This window comes from Arvicola amphibius, chromosome 2, assembly GCF_903992535.2.
Source record: "Arvicola amphibius chromosome 2, mArvAmp1.2, whole genome shotgun sequence".
Taxonomy (NCBI): domain Eukaryota; kingdom Metazoa; phylum Chordata; class Mammalia; order Rodentia; family Cricetidae; genus Arvicola; species Arvicola amphibius.
The window spans coordinates 181,102,612-181,125,867 of NC_052048.2; the positions used below are offsets into that span (position 1 = coordinate 181,102,612).

Consider the following 23,256-nt stretch of genomic DNA (forward strand, 5'->3'; position numbering starts at 1 on the left):
AATGACCTTATTGGAGGAAGCGTGTCACTGTGGGGAGCGGGCTTTGAGGATTCCTATGCTCAGGACGCTGCCCAGCGTCTCAGTTGACTTTCGGTTGCCTGCAAGATGGAGCACTCTGAGCTCCAGCACCAAGTCTGCCTGCATGCTGCCATGCTCCCCTTCATGATCATAATGGGCCGAGCCTCTGAAACTAAGTGAGCCACCCTCAGTTAAATGCTTTCTCTATAAGAGTTGCCTTGGTCATGGTGTCTCAGCAAAAAAAAAAAAAAAAAAAAAAAACCCAAAAAACCAAAAAAACCCAGACTAAGACAGATACAACTGTCCAGGCGGTGAGGGGCGGTGTGTGAGACTCTCCAGAGAACAGAAGGATAAGAAGCGCACCTGAGTGAAGCGGGTGTGGTCTGTTGGGCGTCAGAAGGAATAGGAAGCTTGGTGATGTGGGGGAAACTGAAGTAAATCCTGAAGGAAGACCAGGAGATTTAAAATAACTGCTGACCACGTGAGAGTCGGCGGGGCGTGGTGGCACACGCCTTTAATCCCAGCGGAGCTCTGCAGGTTTGTGGCCAGCCTCATCTATAAAAATTTCAGGCTGGCCTGAGCAGCATAGTGAATGAGACCATGGAAGGGAAAGAAGGGGTGGAAAGGGAGGATCCATCCTTGTGGGGTGGTGACAGCAGTATCCCAGCGAGAAAAGGCAGAGAGAGATGCCTGGCTTGGCTACAGTGCCCCCACAGCCATCAGTGCTAAGTCTACGTCCGGAAACCTGTCTTCCGCTTTTGCTGTTAAACACCAGCAAGCCTGAAAGAAAGCAACGCGTAACGTTATGTTCTCCTTTTGTCACCAGAAGGTGGATTTTTCCTCCAACCAGATTATGGAAATGTGTGACCTGTCAGCGTACAACACTCTGACTCAACTCATTTTGGACAGTATCCTTTGGATGCCGGGAAGGGGAGGCTGTCGGGACTTGTGCCACTGGAGAGGGTATTACAGTCTCCACCGAGTGGTATCAGATAAGTGATTGCCCTGAAGTGTGTGGCTCGTGTAACTGAATAAGAACCAGTAGTCACGAAACACGGAAAGAGATTTGCTTACCAAGGACCCGTCCTACAGGCCAAAGCTTGCCAAGGCATTCTGACCCCAGCAAGTAGAGAAGGGCTAGGTCTCGATTGTAGACCTAGGGAAGTTCTGTTAAATGAACATGTATCTTCACATTTACTTAAACTTTTGCCTTATTTTTTAATACAAATTCAGAGTCTGAAAAAAATCTAGACTTGTCATGAGGGAAATTGGTAGTTATCTTACTGAGGAGTTCATATTGCTGCCTTTAAATAAAGCGAGGCATCCTAGTGTGTTATTTATTTGTTTTGTTGGGGGAATCAAACCTGGGATCTCACACATGCTTGGTAAGTGCTCTACCCCAGACCCTGTACCTCCAGCTAAAATGTATTTAACTAAAAACAAAAGAAAAACCCAGTTTTTGATTGCCTTCGGGAACATACACGCATGCATTGCATGACCCACGCTCCCATGCAAGCAGATTGCCGACTTCCACTGTGGAGCCTAAGCCTAAAAGGTTAACTGAAGATCTTTGTGTCTAATGAGCTTGAATCTCTTCTTTACACCAGAGACTGGTATTCTCTGGGTAATAAGCCAGCAGGGCCCTCTGTTGCTCAGCAAGCGTCTTTCTCCCTCCCCTCCTGAGAATTTGGGGAACAGAACGGCGCATGAGTTGACTGCCCCTGAGTGTCTCAGTCCAGGGATGAGGCAGCGGCCTGTTTGTAGTAAGTCTGAGGCTTGCAGAGGTGGTGATCCAGGAGGCAGACTTTGTAGAGAAAGTCTCTACTCATGAGGAATGCTCAAACCCGTCCCCACTTCCTTTCAAACTCATTGATGAAAATAAACAGAGAGTGAGCTGTTGGAAGGTGCTCATGAGTACCCCAAAAGAGGCATCAGATAACGATGTCAACGAAATGTTTCCATGGCAGATCAGAGGCACACACATATGCAGCACCTTCCTATAGAACCTTGGCTTTATGCTTGACCATGGTGTGGAATGAATGTTCAGAGAGAGAGAGAAAGAACTCAGAAGCCACCTGGCTTGGAAATCCACTTGCCTCTGACCATGTGGGATAGTGCTCCTTGGGTTCTGCCCAAGGCCTATTTGAACCAAGTATCTGGACAATTGGAGTGTAGGTTAAAGCTAAGCCCTGCCTGTCAGAGGGGTTGGGCACTCAGAGGCCCTTCCTGTGCCTCAGGATACCCAGAGAACAAAACGGAGCTGGATATGGAGAACTTCCACTCTGGAAAGATACTTCAGCGTGCAGCCCAGAATTGCCAATGAAAACAACTCTCATGTATTGTAGACTCAAAACACGGGACTCCATTTAAAACATTTTTTTAAATTTTTTAAATTTAGCTTTTCATGTACAAAATTATAATATTAGAACTTTGTGACTGTCAAATAATGTAGTGATAAAGAAAGAATTAGGTTTTCTTTTTTAAAATGTTGATGTTAGATGTAGCAGTTGAGTCTTATCACTGACATATAGAGAGTAATTATATCAAGAGTTAGGGAACTCCAGAGCGTGGGCATATTGGGTATATGATAGCATCTTTACTTGTATTTGAAAAACTGCAGAGGCAAATAGCCAAAACAAATGCTCTTCTTGAGTTATTAATGAAACAAAATTACAAGTAGTTTAATATCAGAAACTTTACAATTATAATTAATACTAACAGATTCAGGAAAATAAATCTTTTTTTCTAAAAAAACTCAAATGATATATAAAATTTAGTGAAATCTAGCACTTTTTAATTTTTATCACATTTTATAATTTATTTTGTATGCATGCATGTTTGTGGGTGCACACAGCATGTGTCCACATGGAGGTCAGAGAACAACTTTTGGGGGTTAGTTCTCTCTTTCCACAGTGTGGATCTCAGGGATCCAACTCAGGCCACCAAGCTTGGTACCCGGTGCCTTTAGGCATCTTCCCAGCTCCCGAATCCAGTACCCGTTCACAGTGCAACTCAGGAAACTAAAGTGTTTTCTCTGAGTATGTTCTCTACATAAGTATTTTAAGCACTTGAATCTAAAAATATCAGCTGCTGGGGAGCACATGGAGAGGAGCTCTTTGGAACTTGCCTGTGCTCATGACATTGGGTCAGCCACTTTGAGAAGACAGCCTTAAGTTCTCTGATAAAGGTGAACATCTACACTCACTATGACCCAGCGCTTCCGACTCCTACAGGAAGTCACATGTGCCAGGAGGCTTGCGGAGGGATGCTTATTGTGGTGCTGGCTGTAATGACAAAGAAATGGAAACACACCAATTGCTCATCAGTAAGAGATGTAAATAAATGCCGCTATTGTGTGGTCATAGCAAATGATATAGGAGCGAAGATGGTTGAGATATACCAATGGATTGCGGCAGAGATGAATACATAAGGTTTTTTAAGTCTTTATTTTATTTTATGTTTGTTAATGTTCTGATGGCATGTATGAATGTATGTGCACTTCATGTATGCTTGATGCCTGGGGAGGTCAGAAAAGGGAATCAGATCCCCTGGAACTAGAGTAACAGATGTTTGTGAGCCTCCATGTGAGTGCTGGGAATTGAACCTGGGTCCTCTGCAAGAACAGCTCCTTTTAATTTATGAGCCATCTCTCCATCCCAGAGATGAATTCTAATAAAAATAAATATAACCTAGGTATAAAGGGGAAAGACACAATTCAAGCATAGTATGTATTTCTGAGAGGCAGACACAAAGATTGAACAGGAGGTGTGTGTGTGTGTATGTGTGTGTATGTGTACTTGTACGAGTGTGTATGTGGTAGAACTGAAGCTCAGAATCTCATACATCTAGGCTACTGTTCTACAACAGAGCCAAACTCCTACCTCCCTTATATAGCTTAAGAGTCTGTTCTACCCAAGAATTAAAAACTGGATTTCTTTTCATTTATATACGTGTGTGTGTGTGTGTGTGTGTGTGTGTGTGTGTGCACATGTGCAAATGTGTGTGCATCCACAATGCTTGCTTTTCTATATGTGTACACGTGTGCAGGTCCACAGAGGCCAGAAGAGGGTGTTGTGTGCCCCAGAACTGGAATTACAGGCAGTTGTGAGCTGCCTAATGCAGGTGCTGGGAGCCAAACTCAGGTCCTCTGCAAGAGCAGTACATATTCTTAACCGCTGAGCCATCTCTCCAGTCCCAAACTGTGGAAAATCTTAATTGAGTCTTTTGAAAATAAACCAATTATGCTTGTAATATAAAGTGATTATAGTAGATTATATTAATATCTTGAACTACATTGTTAACTATAAGGAATCAATTTTTTTAGTTTATCATATTAGATTATTTTATCCTTGCCTGTGTAGATAATTGATGATTACTTGATAATCATCCTGAATTACAAGGTGAGAAATTTAGTCAAGGTTAAGTAGATTGGCTTATTATTAAGTAAAGATGTAGTTTATTCTCTACCTTACAAGTATTGATGGGTCATTAATAAATTAAAACCATGATTCATAGACTTTTAGGGGCCATCCAGCGCTCGCTATGTATTTTATGCTAAAGGAGCTGGAGACCCAGGGAAGGTCAACACCTTGTAGGAGCTATCTAGAAAACCACTGCCTGAAGTTACCATTTTGAATCTCATTAGTTTGCCACGCTATAATCCACCGAATGATTACTATTTTAATAACACTGCTGTTTAAGCTATATGCATATTTCCTTTCCCCTTAACACTCACTGCTGTGACAGAGACCACCTTTTAAGGTGGGAGAGATCTCTCAGGATTAGCTGTGGTTCAAGCCATCATCATGACTCTCCGCTAAGAGAATCCTGATGGATTTCGGCCTCATTTCTCAGTTACTGTTTTCTGTACACCCAAATCATATTTTATGATTGTAGACAAATGAATAAGAGCAAATGCTGAACTGGTGAATAATTCACGCCAAGCATTTATGAACTGCTAACAGCCTTGCCGGAATGGAAAAATATATTCTTGGGTTCCCCAGGCCCCAGTCACAAAGTTATGCTCAAGTGCCACAGGGTTCCTTCACGTGGCTTCCAGAACAATCCGAAATCCCAATGTCAATGGTTTATTCACAAAAATGGAAAAACTTCAGGGCTGGAAAGCAAGAGCTGGCGAGTTCTTGGAGGCTTTCGCCTGATAGCCCTCCTTTAATATTATAATGCCCCTAAGAGGATTAATCCAGTAAGCGAATTCATCGAAATAGTTTAGTGATTTATCAGATTGTATTTCTTCTTATCAGAAACTTCCCAGACCTCGGGAAGAATGTGAAATAATAATGTTAGGAGGAAGGGCAAGAAGCCCTTCGTGAAGGATCTTAAAATAAGAAGACCGGAGATTAGAGGGTTGCAGGTCTTCTGGCTGGGAAGTGTGGCTAGCTGGGAACTGAGAGCTGCTCACAGCCGCGCACACTGATTGTAATCAGCACAGCAGTGGTGTGTAATGTGACTGCTGGAATGAGGAGGGGAAGAGGCGTGGGCGTGTAAAGGGCGTGGTCGTTCCTGGGAAGGGTATCCTAGGACTCCTCAGAAGTCCAAGCCACGGATGCGCAAATCCCTTGATGTAATGAGATAGATGCTGTGTCACATGCTGTTACGACATGTTGTTGGGAATAATAACAATGAAAAAGCTGTATGACTTCGATACAGTTGTCTGTTTTTTCGCATCAAGCGTTTTCATCATGTGGTTGATTGGCTGAATAAAAGGGTGTAGAATCTGTGCAGATGCAGGGCCGGCGTAACTGGAGGTTTCTCTCCCACCTGCCAGCTTCCAAATAAACACTCTGAGGTTTTACTATAATGGCTTGGCCGATGGCTCGGGCTTCTTACTGGATAGCTCTATATATTTAAATTAACCTGTTTCAATTAGATTATATTTTACCATGAGGCTTGTGGCTTGTTACCTCCCATCTTGTCTCTCTGGCAGCTGCTGGTGTCTTCCAGACTCCACCTTCTTTTTTTCCCCTTTGCTTAGATTTCCCACCTGGCTCCATTCTGCCACACTGTTGGCCAAATAAGCTTCATTATTAACCAATGGCAGCAAAACATATTCACAACATACAGAAGGGCATCCCACACTAGGCCAGCGTATCTTTTACTTGTGAGCCCAAGTAACTTATGGTGCCTGAAAGTCCTTCAGTGTTAAGGGGAGTGAGACTTGGGAGGTGGGAGGAGCCGGTAGGGAATGAGCAATGGTCTCCACAGGGATGCTGGTTGAACTCCTCAGTTTTTGCAGAACCCCTTGAGCAGCCACAGTGGGATCTGCTGGAGCTGGAGCCGTGGTTGCAATGAGGCACCGTGGTTTCTCCTTTCTCTCCTCCCAGTTCTCATTTGAGAAAACTTGACACGTAGCAGTGACAGGGAGAGAGGAAGCTTGAGGCACCAGGGGAGTTGAGACAGCCTCTGGGGTCTTAGAAATAAACTTTTCCAATTCCTGATGTCACTGTCATGGCTAGGACTTCTGTGTTCCAGCTCCTGGCTCTTGCCTGCTTCTAGGAGGCTGCTTCTGGCAGCTGCCACTGCATCCGTTCACTCGCTGTAATTCGGAGCATCTTCTTCTGGTTGGAATAGAGTTTCCAGGGTACTCCTGTTTCTGTTAAACAGGGCTTAAACACTTTGTTCTCTCTGACACCGAGCAGATGGCTATTTGAAGTTTTCATGGCTTAGTTTTTGTTGCCAAAGCTTGCTTGCTGCAAAGATATTTCATACACAGCTGTGTGAGATAATTTAATCTCTCATTTCCTATATTTCATGTGCATCTTTCATGATAGCCCATATCTACAAAGAGCTGGCCTTCATCTGTTTCCAAAACCATTGTTTAGCCAGCTCAGAGAAATGGGATCTGAAAGTCAGTGTTTGTGAGTAAGTATCTGTTTGTATGTCTGTTTTGGCAGAGACCCTACTCATAGGAGATTTGAAATGGCATATTGACCGCCACAAAACTGTGTGTTTCTGCCCATGGCTGGAATCTGGAATGAGCAAGAGAAGCCTCGAAATTTCTGTTACATTTGGTAACATTATCCGATTTTCTTATTTATCTCTAGCCTTAGTCCAGCTCTTTTTGGATTCAGTCCCAGCCTTGATTCATCCATTTCCATGCTACCAGTGAGAGAATGTGACACTTGGCCATGTAATGTAGTTATGATATGAGAACCTTAGAGTCTTGAAGAATAGCTATTCACACCGTTTTAAAAACAAACAAGTTCTCAGGCAATCCCATGCACGTATATCATATTTTCGGGTTATTCTTATCCCCACCTTCTCTCATTTCCATTCCACTCCTGTCAGCACCCTCTCTCCTCAATATGTCCCTTCTTGACATTCATGTCTTTTTGTTTGATGACTCACTTAGTTTAGCAGGGCTGTCTGTGTGGTCATGGGCTTAAAACAACCTGCTGGAGCCAGTGAGTACACAACTCACTGAAAAGAGTGATCAACACTCCCCCCCCCCGAAATATATCAGTACCCAACAATTTAAGAGAGAGGGGTAGAGCTCCACGAGCCCCTTCTTCACCTTGAGTGTGTTGACAGGGCCAGTCTTACGCAGCCCTGTGCAGGCTCAGAGAGCTAGTGTGAGATCATGATTGTAATGCCTGTGTTTATGACCTGAAGACAATTCTGCAGCCCTTCCCCTGTCTTCCAGCCCCCACTTTTCTACCTTTCCTCTTTCATTTACCAAGCCCCAGAGGGGTGGTGTAAACATCCTTTCCAGGACTGCACACCCAACCGTCGCTGACTTTCAGCACCATGAACAGCCACGAGGCTCCATGTTCACAGTCATTCCCTGCAGAGAGGAGCTTCCCTCACTAAGATTGAATGTCGTGTTTGTTTATGGGCATGAATGTGAACATTTTGAAGGAAGTTTGATTCCATGTCAAGTTAGCTAAACAATAGTAGTTAAGTTCCCCTGGAGCCTAACCATGGGTTTTCAATCGAGTGTTCGTACCAAGCATGAATTCTCTCCTGTGAAGTGCGCCTCAAATAAAGAGAGAGTTGATTACCCCATAATCATCGTGCCATTATTGCTCCAGTATCACACCAAATTTTTATTTATTTTTCCCCATGTCTTAACTCCTAGCCTCATGCCAACTTGGTGTTATCACCATGTTCCAAATGCAAACCTGATAGTGAAGGGTTGTGTAAACCAGATCAGGGGTTTGAATTTATCCTATTATAATTTTAAAATGTTTCATTTATGTGTGTTTATGTATTTGTGTGGGTATGTGCACGTGAGTATAGATCCCACCGAAGGCACTGGATTTCCTGGTACTGACATTACAGGTGATGGTGAACTGTCTGATGTGGGTGCTGGCATCCAAACTCAGGTCACCTGCAAAAGCAGTCCACACTTTTAACCAGCAAGCCACCACTCCCACCTACTCTGTGACAATTTTTTTTTTTTAATTAGACAGAACATCCCATCAGCATTTTGAAATATAATTAACCTGATTTTAGCATGCGAGGCACTTGAGGGCAGAAAGTAATGGTTGTAAAAGCAACCCATTGATGCTAAAGGGGAGCTAAGTTGGCAGCTGGGTGAAAACAAAGGACCTACAGACAGGTTTCAGAGCATCAGTATCCGTCCGGTCTTAGTGGTTGACCAGATGCTGTAAAGAGTGAGAGTAAATGGTGATGTTACAGCTCCCTGGGAGGCAAAGCTGGGCCCTGGTGGAGCAGTGGCACTCATCCCGGGGAACTAGTCAGGCGCTTTGGGGACGGAAAAGGCCTAGCTGAACACTTGGCTTTGGAATTGCTGTCTGGACCGACTGCAAGCCTGGGACATGAGATAAACTTTAAAAATGTGATCGGTGAGAACAGAAACAGCAGATGGTGATATTAGAGCAGACTTCTAGCTTCCTGTGTTTGAACGGGAGAAGAGAAGCCAATACCAGAGGAAAGAAAGGTCTGCTCCCCTCCCTGAGAAGGTGTTGGCCGTCCAGCTGCGCCCATTTGCTGTTGAGACATTGCCAAGATGATCTATCTATCTATCTATCTATCTATCTATCTATCTATCTATCTATCTATCTATCTGTCTATCTATCTATTAATCTATCTATCTCTGTTCACATTGCCTCGGGGTGACCCTGCCTTCCAAACTCCTGCTTGAGGGGAGCCACATGAGGTGCCCCATGGAGATCATTAACTAACCCAGAGAAACACCACCCACGAGACAGCTCTGAACTGATGTTTTCTTCCATAGTATTAAATGAGTCACATGTGGATAAAAATCCTATGCCTATAAAATTTTATAGAAACGATGTTTTATCCTATATGAAAAACATATAAGATTTAGGTAGGGCTCATCCTATATGGGGCATAAAATATTCATTTATTCAAACTCTTGTCTGATTTTTCTAGTGATAATTTAACACTGATTTTATTTTATATTTTTATTTTTTGAGTAGATGTGTGGATGTGTTTCGCCAAGGTGCTCGTGTGAAGGTCAGAGGATCATTTTTAGGCATCGATTCTCTCCTTCCATCATGTGAGACCTGGGGATTGACATCAAGTACCTTTACCTGCTCAGCCATCTCCCTGGCCCAGCACTGATGTGTGTGTGTGTGTGTGTGTGTGTGTGTGTGTGTGACGTTTCCAAAGACTCTGAATAACATTTTCCTTGAACATAGTTGTCATATACAGACAACGAGATAGAAGAAATCACTGGGTTAGAGAACTGCATCAGCCTGACCCACCTCAGTCTGGCTGACAACAAGATCGGGACAATCAGCGGCTTGGGATCATTACCTATCAAAGTGCTTTGTTTGGTGAGTCCAACAAGACGCCGTTCCTTGTAGAAGTAGTGGTTATTGTTTAAGAAGTGCATGAATTATGACTACTTAAGATTTTTTTTTTGCTCCTTATAGCGTCTGGTGTGCATTCATGCTCCTGTGTGTGGGATCAATAGTCCCTGCTCAAGTAAAGCCAGTTTCAAATTTCATATGCAAATTAAACATTTAGATAGTCAATTTTCTAGTCTGTGAAAGAAAGTATATTTATTTCGACAAGTAGTTTTTAATATTATATATTTCGTTGGTGAAAATAACATTTGAGCATAGTGAGCATGCTCGCTGCTGCTCACGTTTTATGCATAGAGATGTTTCCCGGGCTCTGAACTCGGGCAGCCCATCTATACTAGAGTGCATGCTGGTCTCCCAGTCTGGAAGTCATAAGTTGTGCAGAGAGTAAATGCGTAGCTCGGTCAGAAAGACTCCATCTGATTGCTGTTTTCCCAAGGACAGTACCTTTTTGAATTCCTGTGACCTGCCATGTGACCAAAACTCAAATGAAAGCCGAGACTGTTGGCTAACAAGTCAGCAGGGTCCCAATAGTCCCAAAGATGCACACGCTCTTTATAAATTAACAGTATGGGTCACTAGTATGCATGTGAGCATGCTAAGTATACAGGATTCTTCCTTCTCTTCCCCTCCCTCCTAGCCTTAGATGGCTCTGTTGGCCTTTAGCACACCCATCAGAGGGTGGCCAGGGAGCATTTCAATGAGGCTTGTGTCTTAATAATTTTTGCGTCTCTCTTCCAGGAAGCTGTGTTAAATGACATACTGGGTTATGTGTGCATTTTTTAAATTTGATTTTTTAAATTTAAAAACAAGATTTTTCATTTTACATACCAATCCCAGTTCCTCCTCGCTCTCCTCTTTTTGCTACCCCCCGCCTTTCCCCCACCCCATCCCCATCCACTCCTCAGAGAGGGTAAAGCCTCCCATGGGGAGTCAACAAAGTCTGGCACATCCAATTGAGGCAGGACCAAGGCCCTCCCCCCATATCTAGGCTGAGCAAGGTATCCCTCCATAGGGAATGGGCTCCAAAAAGCCATTTCATGCACTAGGGATAAATTCTGGTGCCGCTGACAGTTCCCCACAGACTGTCACTCACATTCAGAGGGCCTAGTGCAGTCCTATGCGGTTCCCCAGCTGTCGGTCCAGAGTCAGTGAGCTCCCACCAGCATGCGTACATTTTTGTAACTTAAAAATTATTTTTTATTCTGTGTGTTTGCCTACATGAATGTTTATGAAACACTTTCATGCCTGGTGCTCAGGGAGTCAAGAAGGTGGCATAGGATCCCCTAGGACTGGAGTTGCAGACAGTCGTGAGCCGCCATGTGGGAACTGGGAATTGAAACTGGAAAAGCAGCCAGTGCTCTTAACTACCGAGTCATTTCTCCAGCCCCATGAGCACATCTTTTTACATGCACATAGGAATTCCTTATTTAACCACACATCACTGAATTTTGGCTCTGTGATGATTTTTCTTCCTCTTAAAGCTCAAAATACTTCTCGCCCTCCATGGGGTTCAGAGAGGGCGGAGGACTGGCCTTCTAGCGCCCTTCAGAGAAAGGCTTCACGAATCCCCTGAGAGTTGATGTTTTCTGTGCTCAAGGAGTGACAAATATTACTAAAACCGTGCATTTTATTTTCATTCTGTGTCTTGTTAATCACATGACCCTCGCTGGCAGTAGCATTCTTGCTATTATTTTCTGCCAATAAATGAGATAAGTAAAGTAGCTCTAGTTCCTGCACCCAGCACCCAAGATGGACCAGAAAATATAGAATATGCTGTTACTCATTTTCACTGAAGTTCCGAGAGTTAGAAAGTTGTCTTTTCCAAATTTGAATAAAATTCATAACTCAAATGATGCACGTTTGCTTCAGCATTTTTTATTGTCTTAATTTTTAATTCATGGAATCAGAACATCATTTGGTTTTGTTATTGACAAGAATTCAGTGGACAGTACAGTAAGAAGAGCAAACCAACCGCTAATACTCTGCCTTCATCCTCTGTGGGAGATGTAAACGATGGCTTGCCGGTGGGCCGTTCTGTCCTCAGAACCATGACGACGTGGGACAGTGACAAAGCTTGAACTTCATCGTGTGAGAGGAAAGGCCATTTCAGTCCCCCGACAGACTGGCAGATGAGGAATGTTTCCTAATTGAATTTACTGGCTCTAAAAGCGCTTTTTCTGCTATTCACTGCGGGGTTGGAGGAGCTGTGTGCAGAAACTCCTTCAAGCCCACATTCCCGAGCGGGCCTTTGGCTCTCAGTGCCCAACAAAAGCCCTGCCTACCTGGCTTTCAGTCAGAGGTGCCGAGATTCTCAGCTTCTCCCAGTCTGCTCTCTTTTGCGACCATAGGCTATCCAATTAAACTTTTCTATGCCTCGCTCTGCTCCGACCATCTACCACTCTGAAAGCCATCAGAGCCCCTGAAGAATATTACATCTGTCCAGCGTATAGAAAGTGCTTCACAGTCCTTCGGGGAGAAGCGTACTGTATATAAATTTGATGTGTGGGCAGTGTTTGAATGGGAGATTGAGCCCTCATTTCAATACATTAAATTGATATGGATATGATGGTGAGCTCAGCAGGGTCTCTTTCCTTTTACTTTTCACTTTTTATAACTTTTTTGAACTTTGAACAGGAAAATTTGATTTCACTTTGGCAAATAACGTTATGAAGTTTTTTTCTTTTTATTACATTTTTTTTCAAATACATAGAAGTAAAAAGAATAGTATAATAAGCTCTCATGGGCTGTAACCCACCTTTAAAGGTTATTAACATTCTATTATGATATTTTAAGGAGCTATAGAATTATAGTAGTGAGCGTAAATCTAGTTCATTATTGAAAAAGGATGAAAATGGGGTTCTTGCTATTCAATGTGCCAGTGAACATTACCCGTGAAAATATTCAAATGAAAGGGAATACAGCAATTTAAGTTTTCAGTTATTAAGTTGATATTGAAAGTTTTGAGTATTTTATTTTATTTTATTTTATTTTATTTTATTTTTGAGACAGGCTCTCTCTGTGTAGCCCAAGCTGTCCTGGAACTCACTATGTAGACCAGGCTGGTCTTGAACTTACAGAGATCTGCCTGCCTCTGTATCACCATACCCAGCTTGAAAACTTTAAATGTCTTAAAGATAAGCAAAACATAGTATTAACTCAAAATTTGAACTTTATGATCCTTTTTGACTCAAACCAAAGGTTAAATTTTACTGTGATATTTTTTCTGTTCCTTAAGGCGAAGGGACTAAGGAATGCAGAGTAAGTTGGGAAGTACTCAAAAATGAAAATTGTTGTTATTGCTATTATTGCCATGGGTGTATGGAGACTGAGAAACTTTCCCCTGTTATCAGTGTCTGAGAGATGCTTGTATGTGAACTATTGAAGAAGTAGATAGGGTTATTATAGTGTAGCAAGCTACCCAGTGGTAACGGCATTGAGGGAGTAACCATTGTTTTAACTAACAGTTCTGCACTCTGTGCTGGGTTGGGGGGCTGTTTCTTCTGATTGGCTTGCTGGCATGTTGGGTGGGTGGGGTCAGCTCATCTGGAATGCTTTGATGGCTATTAGTCTCAGGGTGTTGACTCATAGGTGTCAGTCTATTAGTCTCCTATTTAGTCTCAGGGTATTTTCCCATGTGATTTGGGATTTCTGCTTGTCCAGGTGACTTGTCCATAGTAGAATGGCTGGAAAATGATGTCTACAGCTCCTAGGATCTGAAAGCAGGTGTGACTTGGTCGTCTTATATCTTAGAATTAGAATCAGTACGTCTCTGTCATACTCCTTGGTTAAGGGAGGTTTTATAGGCTGGCATAGGTTACAGAGCAGGTACGACACAAGCGCAGACTCCACCAACCCGACCTTCAACAGACTCTGTGAGATGAAGTCCCTTGAGAATATTTCTGGAAACCAAGCATAGGTGGGAGTTACAGTGTGGCTTCGGCTTCACCGTGAGGGCATTGAAAGAGCGCATTCAGGCCGTGACTTCAGAGACCAGCGTGCAGCTGTAGTGATGTTTAGGTTTCAGGGCTGTGGTCTTAGTGTCTTTTCCAGTTGTGCTGAGAAACCACTGCGACAAAAGCAACCTCAGTGGGAATGGGTTTCTTCAGCTCACAGTTCTGGGCCGCAGTCCATCGTAGCAGGGGAACCACAGCCCAGGGGCCTGAGAGAGCGATGAGTAGAGCATGCATGGGCGTGTTCAACTCCATGTCTTCAGTCTTACACGGTTCAGAATCCTCTGCCTAGGGGATGGTGGTACCCACAGTGGGTGGGGCCTCCCGCCTCAGTCATTACCCATCTCAGGTATGCCCACAGGACAGCCCACCTCACCAATCCCTTGCTAAGATTCCCTTCTCAGACAATATGTTTGTAGTAAAACTTAATGGAAAAAAAAAAGAGGCCACAAATTTGCTAGAGAGCAAGGAGGGGCATATGGGAGGGTTTGGAAGGAAGAGAGAGAAGAGGGGAAATGATATAATTATAATCTCAAAAAATAAATGTAGTCATTTGAAAAGTCAAAGGACTAACATCATAGCATACATTGTTAAAAGCTTATATTACTTACTGTTTGACTATCTTACTGGCTGGAAAGTTCATCCTGAAGATGAAAATACTAAAATTCTAATGAAAATACTATACCCTGACCTTTCAGGTGCAAAACTAGGATTTTCTTCTTGGGTATCTGCGTAGACATTTAGATAGGCGAATGATGGAAATGGGGGGCAGGAAAAGAACAATTTATTGTTTTTGTTTTTAAATAATGTGGGGTCCATGTCCAAATATGAAGATTTTTTGTATATTGCTTTAAAACACACACTGTGTTTTATCCATTTCAGAGCAAAAACCAGATTGAGACCATCACAGGTCTGGAGGATCTGAAAGCCTTGCAGAAGCTGGATCTGTCCTACAATCAGATCAGTAGCCTCCAGGGCTTGGAGAACCATGACCTCCTGGAAGTGATCAACCTAGAAGATAACAAGGTGGGTAACGCAGGGCGTGACTTCCGTGGGTAACGTGGGGCATGGCTCCAGTGGGTATTTAGGGCATGGCTTCTGTCAATAACGTAGGGCGTGGCTCCTGTGGGTAATATAGGGTGTGGCTTCTGTGGGTAACATAGGGTGTGGCTTCTGTGGGTAACATAGGGTGTGTCTTCTGTGGCTCTGTGAAGTGATCCTGTATTGGCTTTTTAAGGCTTACATGGAATACCCTCTAGCAAACTTTCTGGGGCAGTTCTTAGAGTATGACTTTTTGAAAAACACCACCATTTCTAAACATTTGATGATTCTTAGTCACAGTATTTTAAAGGTTCAAATTGTCATCATGTGTGTGTAATTTTCTGAAGTTGTGTTCACACAACATTTTCTGTAGAAAGAAAGTGTTCAGAAAATTCAAAATGTCCAAGCAAGAAGAGACAAGAGAATATCCATAGGCAGATGTCTCCTCTTGCCTACATTCAGAAATTCAGACTATTGGTGGGAGAGGCATGGGGAAGATGCTGCTAAAAAGGATACAAAGCTTCAGTTAGAGGCTGGGCAGAGAGATGCTTCAGCTAGAGGCTGGGCAGAGGGATGCATTCCAAAATCTATTTAGTACCACCAACTGCAGTTTACAATATAGTGTTTTACATGTGTTCTGGTGTGGGGGAGGGTAGATGTTGAGACAGGATGTCAGGTAGCCTAAGCTGGCCTTGAACTTGCTATGTAGCCCAAACCAGCCTTGAACATTGATCCTCCTGCCTCTACCTCCAAAGTGCTAGAATTTATAGACATGAGCCACCACTAGTTAGCAACAGTGGTCTTGAAAAATGCTGAGAATGAGTTTTAATGTTCTTAATACAAAAACAATAGCCTTCAGGAAATAATAGATTATTAGCTATATTCAGCCTTTCTACAATATGTGTATATGTATATATGTATGTATGTATATATATATAATGTTGAACATGTTAAATATAAATATATACAGTTGTATCTGTAATCTAATAAATGTAAATGCCACAAGAAAGGCTTAACCATAAAAATTAAGCAAAATGAACAGACATAGAAATGATTCCTTATATACTGTTGTAGCAACAGTGTCAGTGTGTTGGGAAATGAATTTGTTTGCTTATCTGGCTTAATGTCCCCTTTACTTTCAAAATTATATTCATATTCTTTCTCTCTCTTGAAATCCAAATTAATTTAGTTAGTTCTCCATCCCTCCCTCCCTTTCTTCTTTATTACCTGTTTTTTTCTTTTCATTCTTTCTTCCTGCACAGTACTGGGGCCTGTCACAAGCCCCATGACTAAGCTATATTCCAAGGAACTTTTTCCCACCAAGCTTGCATTCTTCATTAGGTTGTAAACAAATCAACAGAAGTCAGTTACTACGGTCTAAGAATAAGCACAGTTGTAATCTTAGACAAGACAGTTGATCTTCACCTCACTTCATCTGTTAACTGAGTTGATTTAGTGACTTCTTACAAGGTAAATGATTCTATTAGATGACATTGGTCCATGTATCTTGTGTTGCAGGAAGACAGTACAATTTCTGTTCCAAATGGCTTTAGTGTCCTTTTTATGAATTGCCATTGAGGATTGACTTAAGAAATATTTTGTGCTTAAAATGGCTCTCATATTTATATAGGGGATGTTGAGAAGGTAGAACAAGCTCATTAAATGCCAGCTTAGTACATCTAAGAATTTAAGAGATGCAGTAACAGCAATGGTGGTAAAACATTTATAGTAGATGAGAACCTAGGGCCTTGCCTTCAGAAATGGGAGTGGAGCTAGGCTTGAGAACCCAAGCTGTAGACAGAGACTGGGCTTTTGTTTCCCAGCTGCCCAGACCTGGATAATCAAGCAGAAACTATATTAATTACAACAGTGTTTGGCTTCTTAGCTCCGGCTTATTATAACTAACTCTTACAACTTAAATTATGTTATCCATGTGGCTTGGTACCTTTTCTCAGTGAGGCATTCTCATCTTGCTTCCTCTGCATCTGGCTGGTGACTGCATCTCTGCCTTTCCTCTTCCCAGAATTCTCTTAGTCTGGTTGCCCTGCCTGTACTTCCTTCCTGGCTACTGGCCAATCCATGTTTCATTGAACCAATATGAGTGACAAATCTTTACAGTGTGCATGAGCATTATCCCACAGCAACGAGGCTTGGATGTGCCATACTTATAAAGTTACCAGCACTAATAAAAGGAATAAAGGAACAGGAAATGTTAACTTTAATAATATACATTATTTAACTAGGTATCTCTGAAATGCAGTTTTAGCATATAATCAACATATGAAATTATTATTGAGTTATTTTGTCTCCTACTGTTTTATACTGGACTTTTGGCACTGAGTATTTATGTTATAATTGGGAGAGGATATCTCACTTCGTTTAGCCAGAATGCAGGTCCGGAGTCACCCCACACAGGGTGTATCTTTCTCTTGCTTTTCAAGTCACTGTCCAAACTACACTGAGAAAAGGTGAAAGAAAAAGAGGTATGTTCAAATGAAGAAAGGCGTTTATAATTTCCTAATGTTAGAGACTCTGTTCTATAAAAAAGTGGACACGCCCTACAGGGGACTCCTTTGGCAAATCAGTCTTTGACAGTAACATAATTCCCTGGTCCCCCACTGGGCATGGTGGGAGTAACTTACAATCCTTTGAAATGTTATTTGAACCCTCCGACGAGTCCCTAAGGGGTTTCTATAGGATGGTTGAAAATTTTTTTGATTCAGGGGTGGAAAATTTATTTGTAAAGGGAGCACCACATAGGTATGCTGCTTCCTCCTAATTCAGTGTGATGTGAGAAGGACTGTTTTCTTGGTAACCGTTTTTTTCAGTGTTATTCTGTGTATACCCGTGTACACGCCTGTCCTTTGCCGATGTTTGCTGTCTGCTGATTAGGGGCATCTTCCACTCTGCAGTCCCTTTGACATTCTAAATCATGGCTAATGCTTAAAGTTGACCCAAACTTTCAACGCCACCACAGCCTCCACACCCTCCCAGCTGTGGAATTCTTGTCAGGGCTAACTCAGGAAACGCTAGGCTGCTTCTGAATCTTGGTGCTGTACCTCCAAGTTTCTGTGTGTCAGGAGGCCATTGTTTTTCAAGACAAAGTTTGTCTGTGTAGCCCTGGCTGTTTTGGAACTTGCTTTGTAGGCCCAGCTTGCCTCAAACTCACAGATTCACCTGCCTCTGGGATTAAAGGTGTGCACCACCAAGCCCAGCTAATACCTTAGAACTTATTATCAGCACTTCTTGCCCATTTTCGCAAGGAGTCACAACGCAGTACTCAAAACCACAGATGCGAGGAAAGAGCTTCAGCCGTGGATAACTTCGGCACTCTGCCGAGCCACTCTGGTCTTCTCTATCAGTGATGCTGCCCCGGACAGTTTCCCTTGACATGGATGTAGGTGGCGACAGCTAGGCGTTGCTTTCATAGTGCTATAGATGGTGTGTGTTCCCAGGTAAAGGGTTTCTTGCTTCTCACTGTTCAGCAATAGACTCTTTTTAATGTCTCAGACAAGCAATGAGAGGACATTACCACCGCCTTCTTGGATCCCGGTTTGTACTTTTGTCCTTGGGTATGTAGTAACATAAAGGATTTGTGGGGATTTGACTGCTAAGTGAACCTGATCTCTCTTTGGGTTTCCACTTATTAGACTTAAAAAGAGGAGCATTGGGTATATGATCTGGGGGTCTCCTGTCTTATTCAGGGCCAACACTGAAGCAGAGGCAGCCCGGTCTGGGTTAGCGGAGATGTTGGTGCGCTCATATCACTGTTAAAGTCAGTCTCCATTCTACTCCTGCTGTTGGATACACGCAAGAAGGAGGCCTTGTGGGTGCTTGTGGTCTCCACATCCCAACAGGTAGCCTGAGCTGCTATCCAGTCCCCAAAGTAATAGAAATAGAAACTGCCCATGGTTCTCTGCAGAATGCTATGGTGTTCACTTGCAGCCTTGGTTCTTAAGCTGCTTCATTGCTTCCGAGCATTTGAGCTTTCAGGCCAGGACTAATATCACTTTCCCTATAGTCATGGCCCTTAGTGCCTGCTTCATAGTGGCAAAGTAGGCCTACTTCTTGTTAACCTACCCTGTGGAGTAGGAGTAAGCCTGCTAAAAAAAAGTCAAGGACTTGACTGAGATCATTAGGCCATCGGTAGAGGAAAGAAGACCTGATATGGTCAATCCACATAACTTAGGGCAGAGACCAGTAGGCTTAGGCGTGAGCACGCGACCATGTGCTCTCTGGTTAGGGATTTGGATGGTGGGGCGTCATCACTTTCTTTCTGTCTATTTCTAGGGCTCCATGCAGCTAGCCTCTCCAGCACCTCCTCCGTGTGTTCCTTAGCCTCCACACTGATTTTCATCATTAGTACTTACTACTGCCCACGTGCTGTGGAATAATCCTTCCATACGCCGTGAAAATGTGTTGCTTTCCTTGTTAATAAAAAGCTGATTGGCCAATAGCTAGGCGGGATTTTCAGGGCAAAGAGGATACTGGGAAGAAGAAGGACGGAGTCTGAGGAGTCTCTAGGCAGAATCAGAAGGAGCAACATGGTAAATGCATAGATGAAGTAAAGAAGCCTCGGGACAGCACATAGACTAATGCAAATGGGTTAATTTAAGTTGTAAGAGCTGGCTGGAGACAAGCCTAAGCTACTGGTCAAGCATCTATAAGTAATATTAAGTCTCTGTGCATTTATTGGGGGAACTGGCAGTCCCAGTGTGTAGTGTTGAGGCGGCGGGCCGCTTCCAGCCACCCGGCTTGCCTTACCCAAAATAATTACATGGAAACTGTATTCTTTTAAACACTGCCTGGCCCATTAGTTCCAGCCTCTTACTGGCTAACTCTCACATCTTGTTTAACCCATTTCTATTAATGTGTATAGCACCACAAGGTGGTGGCTTACCAAGAAGGATCTTATCCTACATCCATTCGGGTCAGAGAATCATGGCAACTGCCTCACTGCCTCCTTCCTCCCAGCATTCTGTTCTGTTTACTCCACCTACCTAATTTTCTGTCCTATTAAAGGGCCAAGGCAGTTTCTTTATTAACCAGTGAAAGTAACACATAGACAGATGACCCTCCTCCATCACCAGTGAAAAGCTTCATCTACACCCAAGATTATAGCCTGCCATATTTTATTCTTTATATCTTGAAGAATTAGTTCCTGCCCTCTAGGACAGTGGTTCTCAACCCGTGGGCCACGACCCCTTTGGGAGCCAAATGACCCTTTCACAGCAGTCACCCAAGACCACGGGAAAACACGGACGCTTACATCATGATTCATAACAGTACCAAAATAACAGTTATGAAGTAGCAACAAAAATAATTTTGTGGTTGGGGTCACCACAACATGAAGAGCTGTATTAAAGTGTTGGAGATCCACTGCTCTAAGATGTTATCTTCTCGACCTTGGAGAGTTTATCTTGTTCAGACTGTGCCATGCTTGATTTATAGTTGGTACTCAAGAATATTGCTGGGTGAAAATATGACTCTCAAGAGTCCTCAGCCCCTCTCCTCTGAAGGGTATGGATGGTGTCTAAGGTGCAGCAAAATTCTGGGAAAACCGTGCATAAGCAGGAGGCTCACCTGGCCCCCTCCTGGGTGAAGAAAGGCAAATGGGCAAGAAGGTCTCTGAGTGGAGACTGTGAGGCTGCAGTGAGTCAGAGGCAGTAAAGGAGGAAGGTCCCAGAGGGGAGCCCTCTGAGGCAGAAATCGCGAGGCAGCATGGACTGAAGATGCTGGGTCTCTGTTAGGTGACTGGATGGTAGTGGTGCCAACCAGCACCATGGCGAGACATGACATTAACGATCTCTAAATGTTGTAGAGGCAGGATCTGACTCCATCTCTCTCAGAAGGTAAATGTAGCCGTGACACAGCTTCTCGGAAGCTAATTCTGTGAGGTAGAATGGGTTGAACTGTGACCCCGCTAACCCCTCCCTGCTTCCGGAAACTGCGAATCCGCCCTTGTTTAGAAAAGGGTTTCTACATCTGAAGTTAATGATCTCAACATGAGATCATGCTGGAATTAGGATGACCTGAAGGCCAGTGTTCTCCCAAGAAACAGAAGGGGAGAAAACCGGCATGGGGCCAGGTTTATGTTGCTTTAAGTCAAGGCTGTCTGGCTTCACGAGAAGCTGGAAGAGGCAAGGAAGGATTCTCTCTTAGCACCTTCAGAGGAATCGCAGGCTTGCAGCCCTTGATTGCACCCTCATCTTCAGAGCCATAAGAATTAGCTCCTGCTGTTTTCAACCTCCTAGTTTTGGGTTTGTCATGAGCCCTCCAAGGCTCGAAGAGTGTGCTGCTGTGTGTCTGTGGGATGGAAGGGCCGATGAGAGTTATTTTTAACTCCAACCGCTTGTCTTTTCTGATTTTTGCGTTTTAATAAAATTTCCTTACCTTAATTTAAAAAAATATTCTCATGTTTTTTTATTTCAAATTTTGGATTATTTTTTCATTATTTAGTCTTTAACTAGGACTTGCGTGTGCATATGTGGGGAGCAGTGTTCAATAGGAATTGAATTCCCATATAGAAAACAAATAGTCCCAGTATTTCAAAAATCTGATTTAATGGCATAAGATAATCTATTAATGGATATGTCAGGATTTATTGAATTATTTACTTATTGAAGTTTGTTGTTTTTATAACCTGCTATTAAAATAATGTTGATGTATATATCCTCACACATAAATCTATCGTTACATGCATTTTTTTTATTATTTTCTCATGATGGGTTTTTGGAAATACCATACTGGGCATAGGTGTCATAAAGCTCATTCATGCTTACGCCTCCCACTGCAGTTATAAAGTTCGGATAACGTATTGTAGATGACATCTCTGGCTCTTCATTTGTCAATACAATCATTTAAAAATTGCCAATCTGGAAATGAAAACTAGTGTTTTGTATACTGTTTTATATGTATTTCTTTGATTCTCAATGAGGTTAAACATTTTTTGTTGAATTTTACTTCCTTTTTAAAAATTATCTGCCATCCTCTTAGCCATCATTTTTTTTTATGATAGTTGTTCTTTGATTCTTATTGTATGTAAGGTACTTTACCTAGATATTTAAAATAATGTATAGACTATGCTACATTTCCTGTAGTACATCCCTTTATTGTTTTTATGTTTGTGAAAAATTTTTTCATTCTGGATCTGATAGATGCTTATTATAAACTATTTCCCGTGTTGTATTTACTATTTTCATCTTTTTTCTTCTTCACTTTTTTAAAACAATTATTAGAATGGGTGATTTTCATTTTCCCCTCTCATCTTTTTGTGTATTTATCTGCTTGTTTTTATGTGTATGGATGTTTTGCCTCCACATATGTTTTTGCACTGTATGCATGCAGTATCGCTGGGACCAGAAAAGGGAGTCAGATCCCTTGGGACTGGAGACATGCTGGCTGGGAGTTGATTCCTGGCTCCCTGGAAGAGCAGCCAGTGTTCTTAATCACTGAGTCATCTTCCCAGCCCCTTCACTCATAGGTTCTCACTGTATCTACAGCACTAGCTGGCCTGAAACTCACTCTAGACCAAGCTGGCCTTGAGATCATAGAGCTCTGTCTGCCTTTGCTGGGATTAAAGTCATGTGTCAACACACTCAACTACCTTCAATTTTTAATCCATAATCTAATTTGTATTATAACTTATATAGAGATTATATTCACATATTCTATGCTAAAAAAAATCTCCATAGTATTTTTTTTTGCAGAATTACAGTTCATTTTTAATTTATGCCTGTTGATTTTTATTTCAGCCATACATTTATTGCTATCATTATCCTTAGTTTATCCACCCCGCAGCTGCTTTTCTGCACAAATTCTTAGGTATGCAGCAGTAGAAAACACTTTAAATCATTGTATCAATAGTTTCCTAAGGACAGAGCACATGCCTCTCTCTCTCTGTCTCTCTCTTTCTCTCTTTATCTCTCTTTCTGTCTCTCTCTCTATCTCTTTGTCTCTCTCTCTGTCTCTCTCTGTCTCTTTCTGTCTCTCTCTCATCTCTTTGTCTCTCTCTCTGTCTCTCTCTGTCTCTGTCTCTCTCTGTCTCTCTCTCTCTCACACACACACACCCACACACACACACACGCACACACACACACACACACACACACATATACTGCGTATTATCACTTTTTAAAAGCCCAGGTAGTGATGCTTAGAGAACATGCCCAAGAAATAAATGGCAAAAACAGAAAGAAAGAAAAACAACTTAGTGGGCTTCTCGGGGCGAGAGGGTGACAACCAGGGTTCAATTCCATTAGCGGGCTGAAGTTTTGAAAACAGTATGACTTTTTCAGTGTTTTACTTTGGTGATTCTGGGTACTGTGGAAGTCTTAGGTCTGGGGGCCCGTGGAGAGCCCTCATGAGGCCATGAGGAGAGGGCACACAGAAAGAACAGCCAGCAGTGTTGCATGTTACCAGCTTGACGGAAG

The 23,256-nt window shown here is 42.7% G+C and overlaps 1 protein-coding gene across 1 annotated transcript in view; it reads left to right on the forward strand.

The window, feature by feature from the left end:
* Positions 1 to 23,256, forward strand: part of Lrguk (leucine rich repeats and guanylate kinase domain containing) — a 111,903-nt gene that overhangs the window by 18,772 nt on the left and 69,875 nt on the right. The window contains exons 5-7 of the mRNA XM_038319817.1: positions 845 to 926; positions 9,676 to 9,800; positions 14,666 to 14,809. Coding sequence (XP_038175745.1) covers positions 845 to 926; positions 9,676 to 9,800; positions 14,666 to 14,809 — 351 coding nt within the window. The remainder of the gene's footprint in view (positions 1 to 844; positions 927 to 9,675; positions 9,801 to 14,665; positions 14,810 to 23,256) is intronic.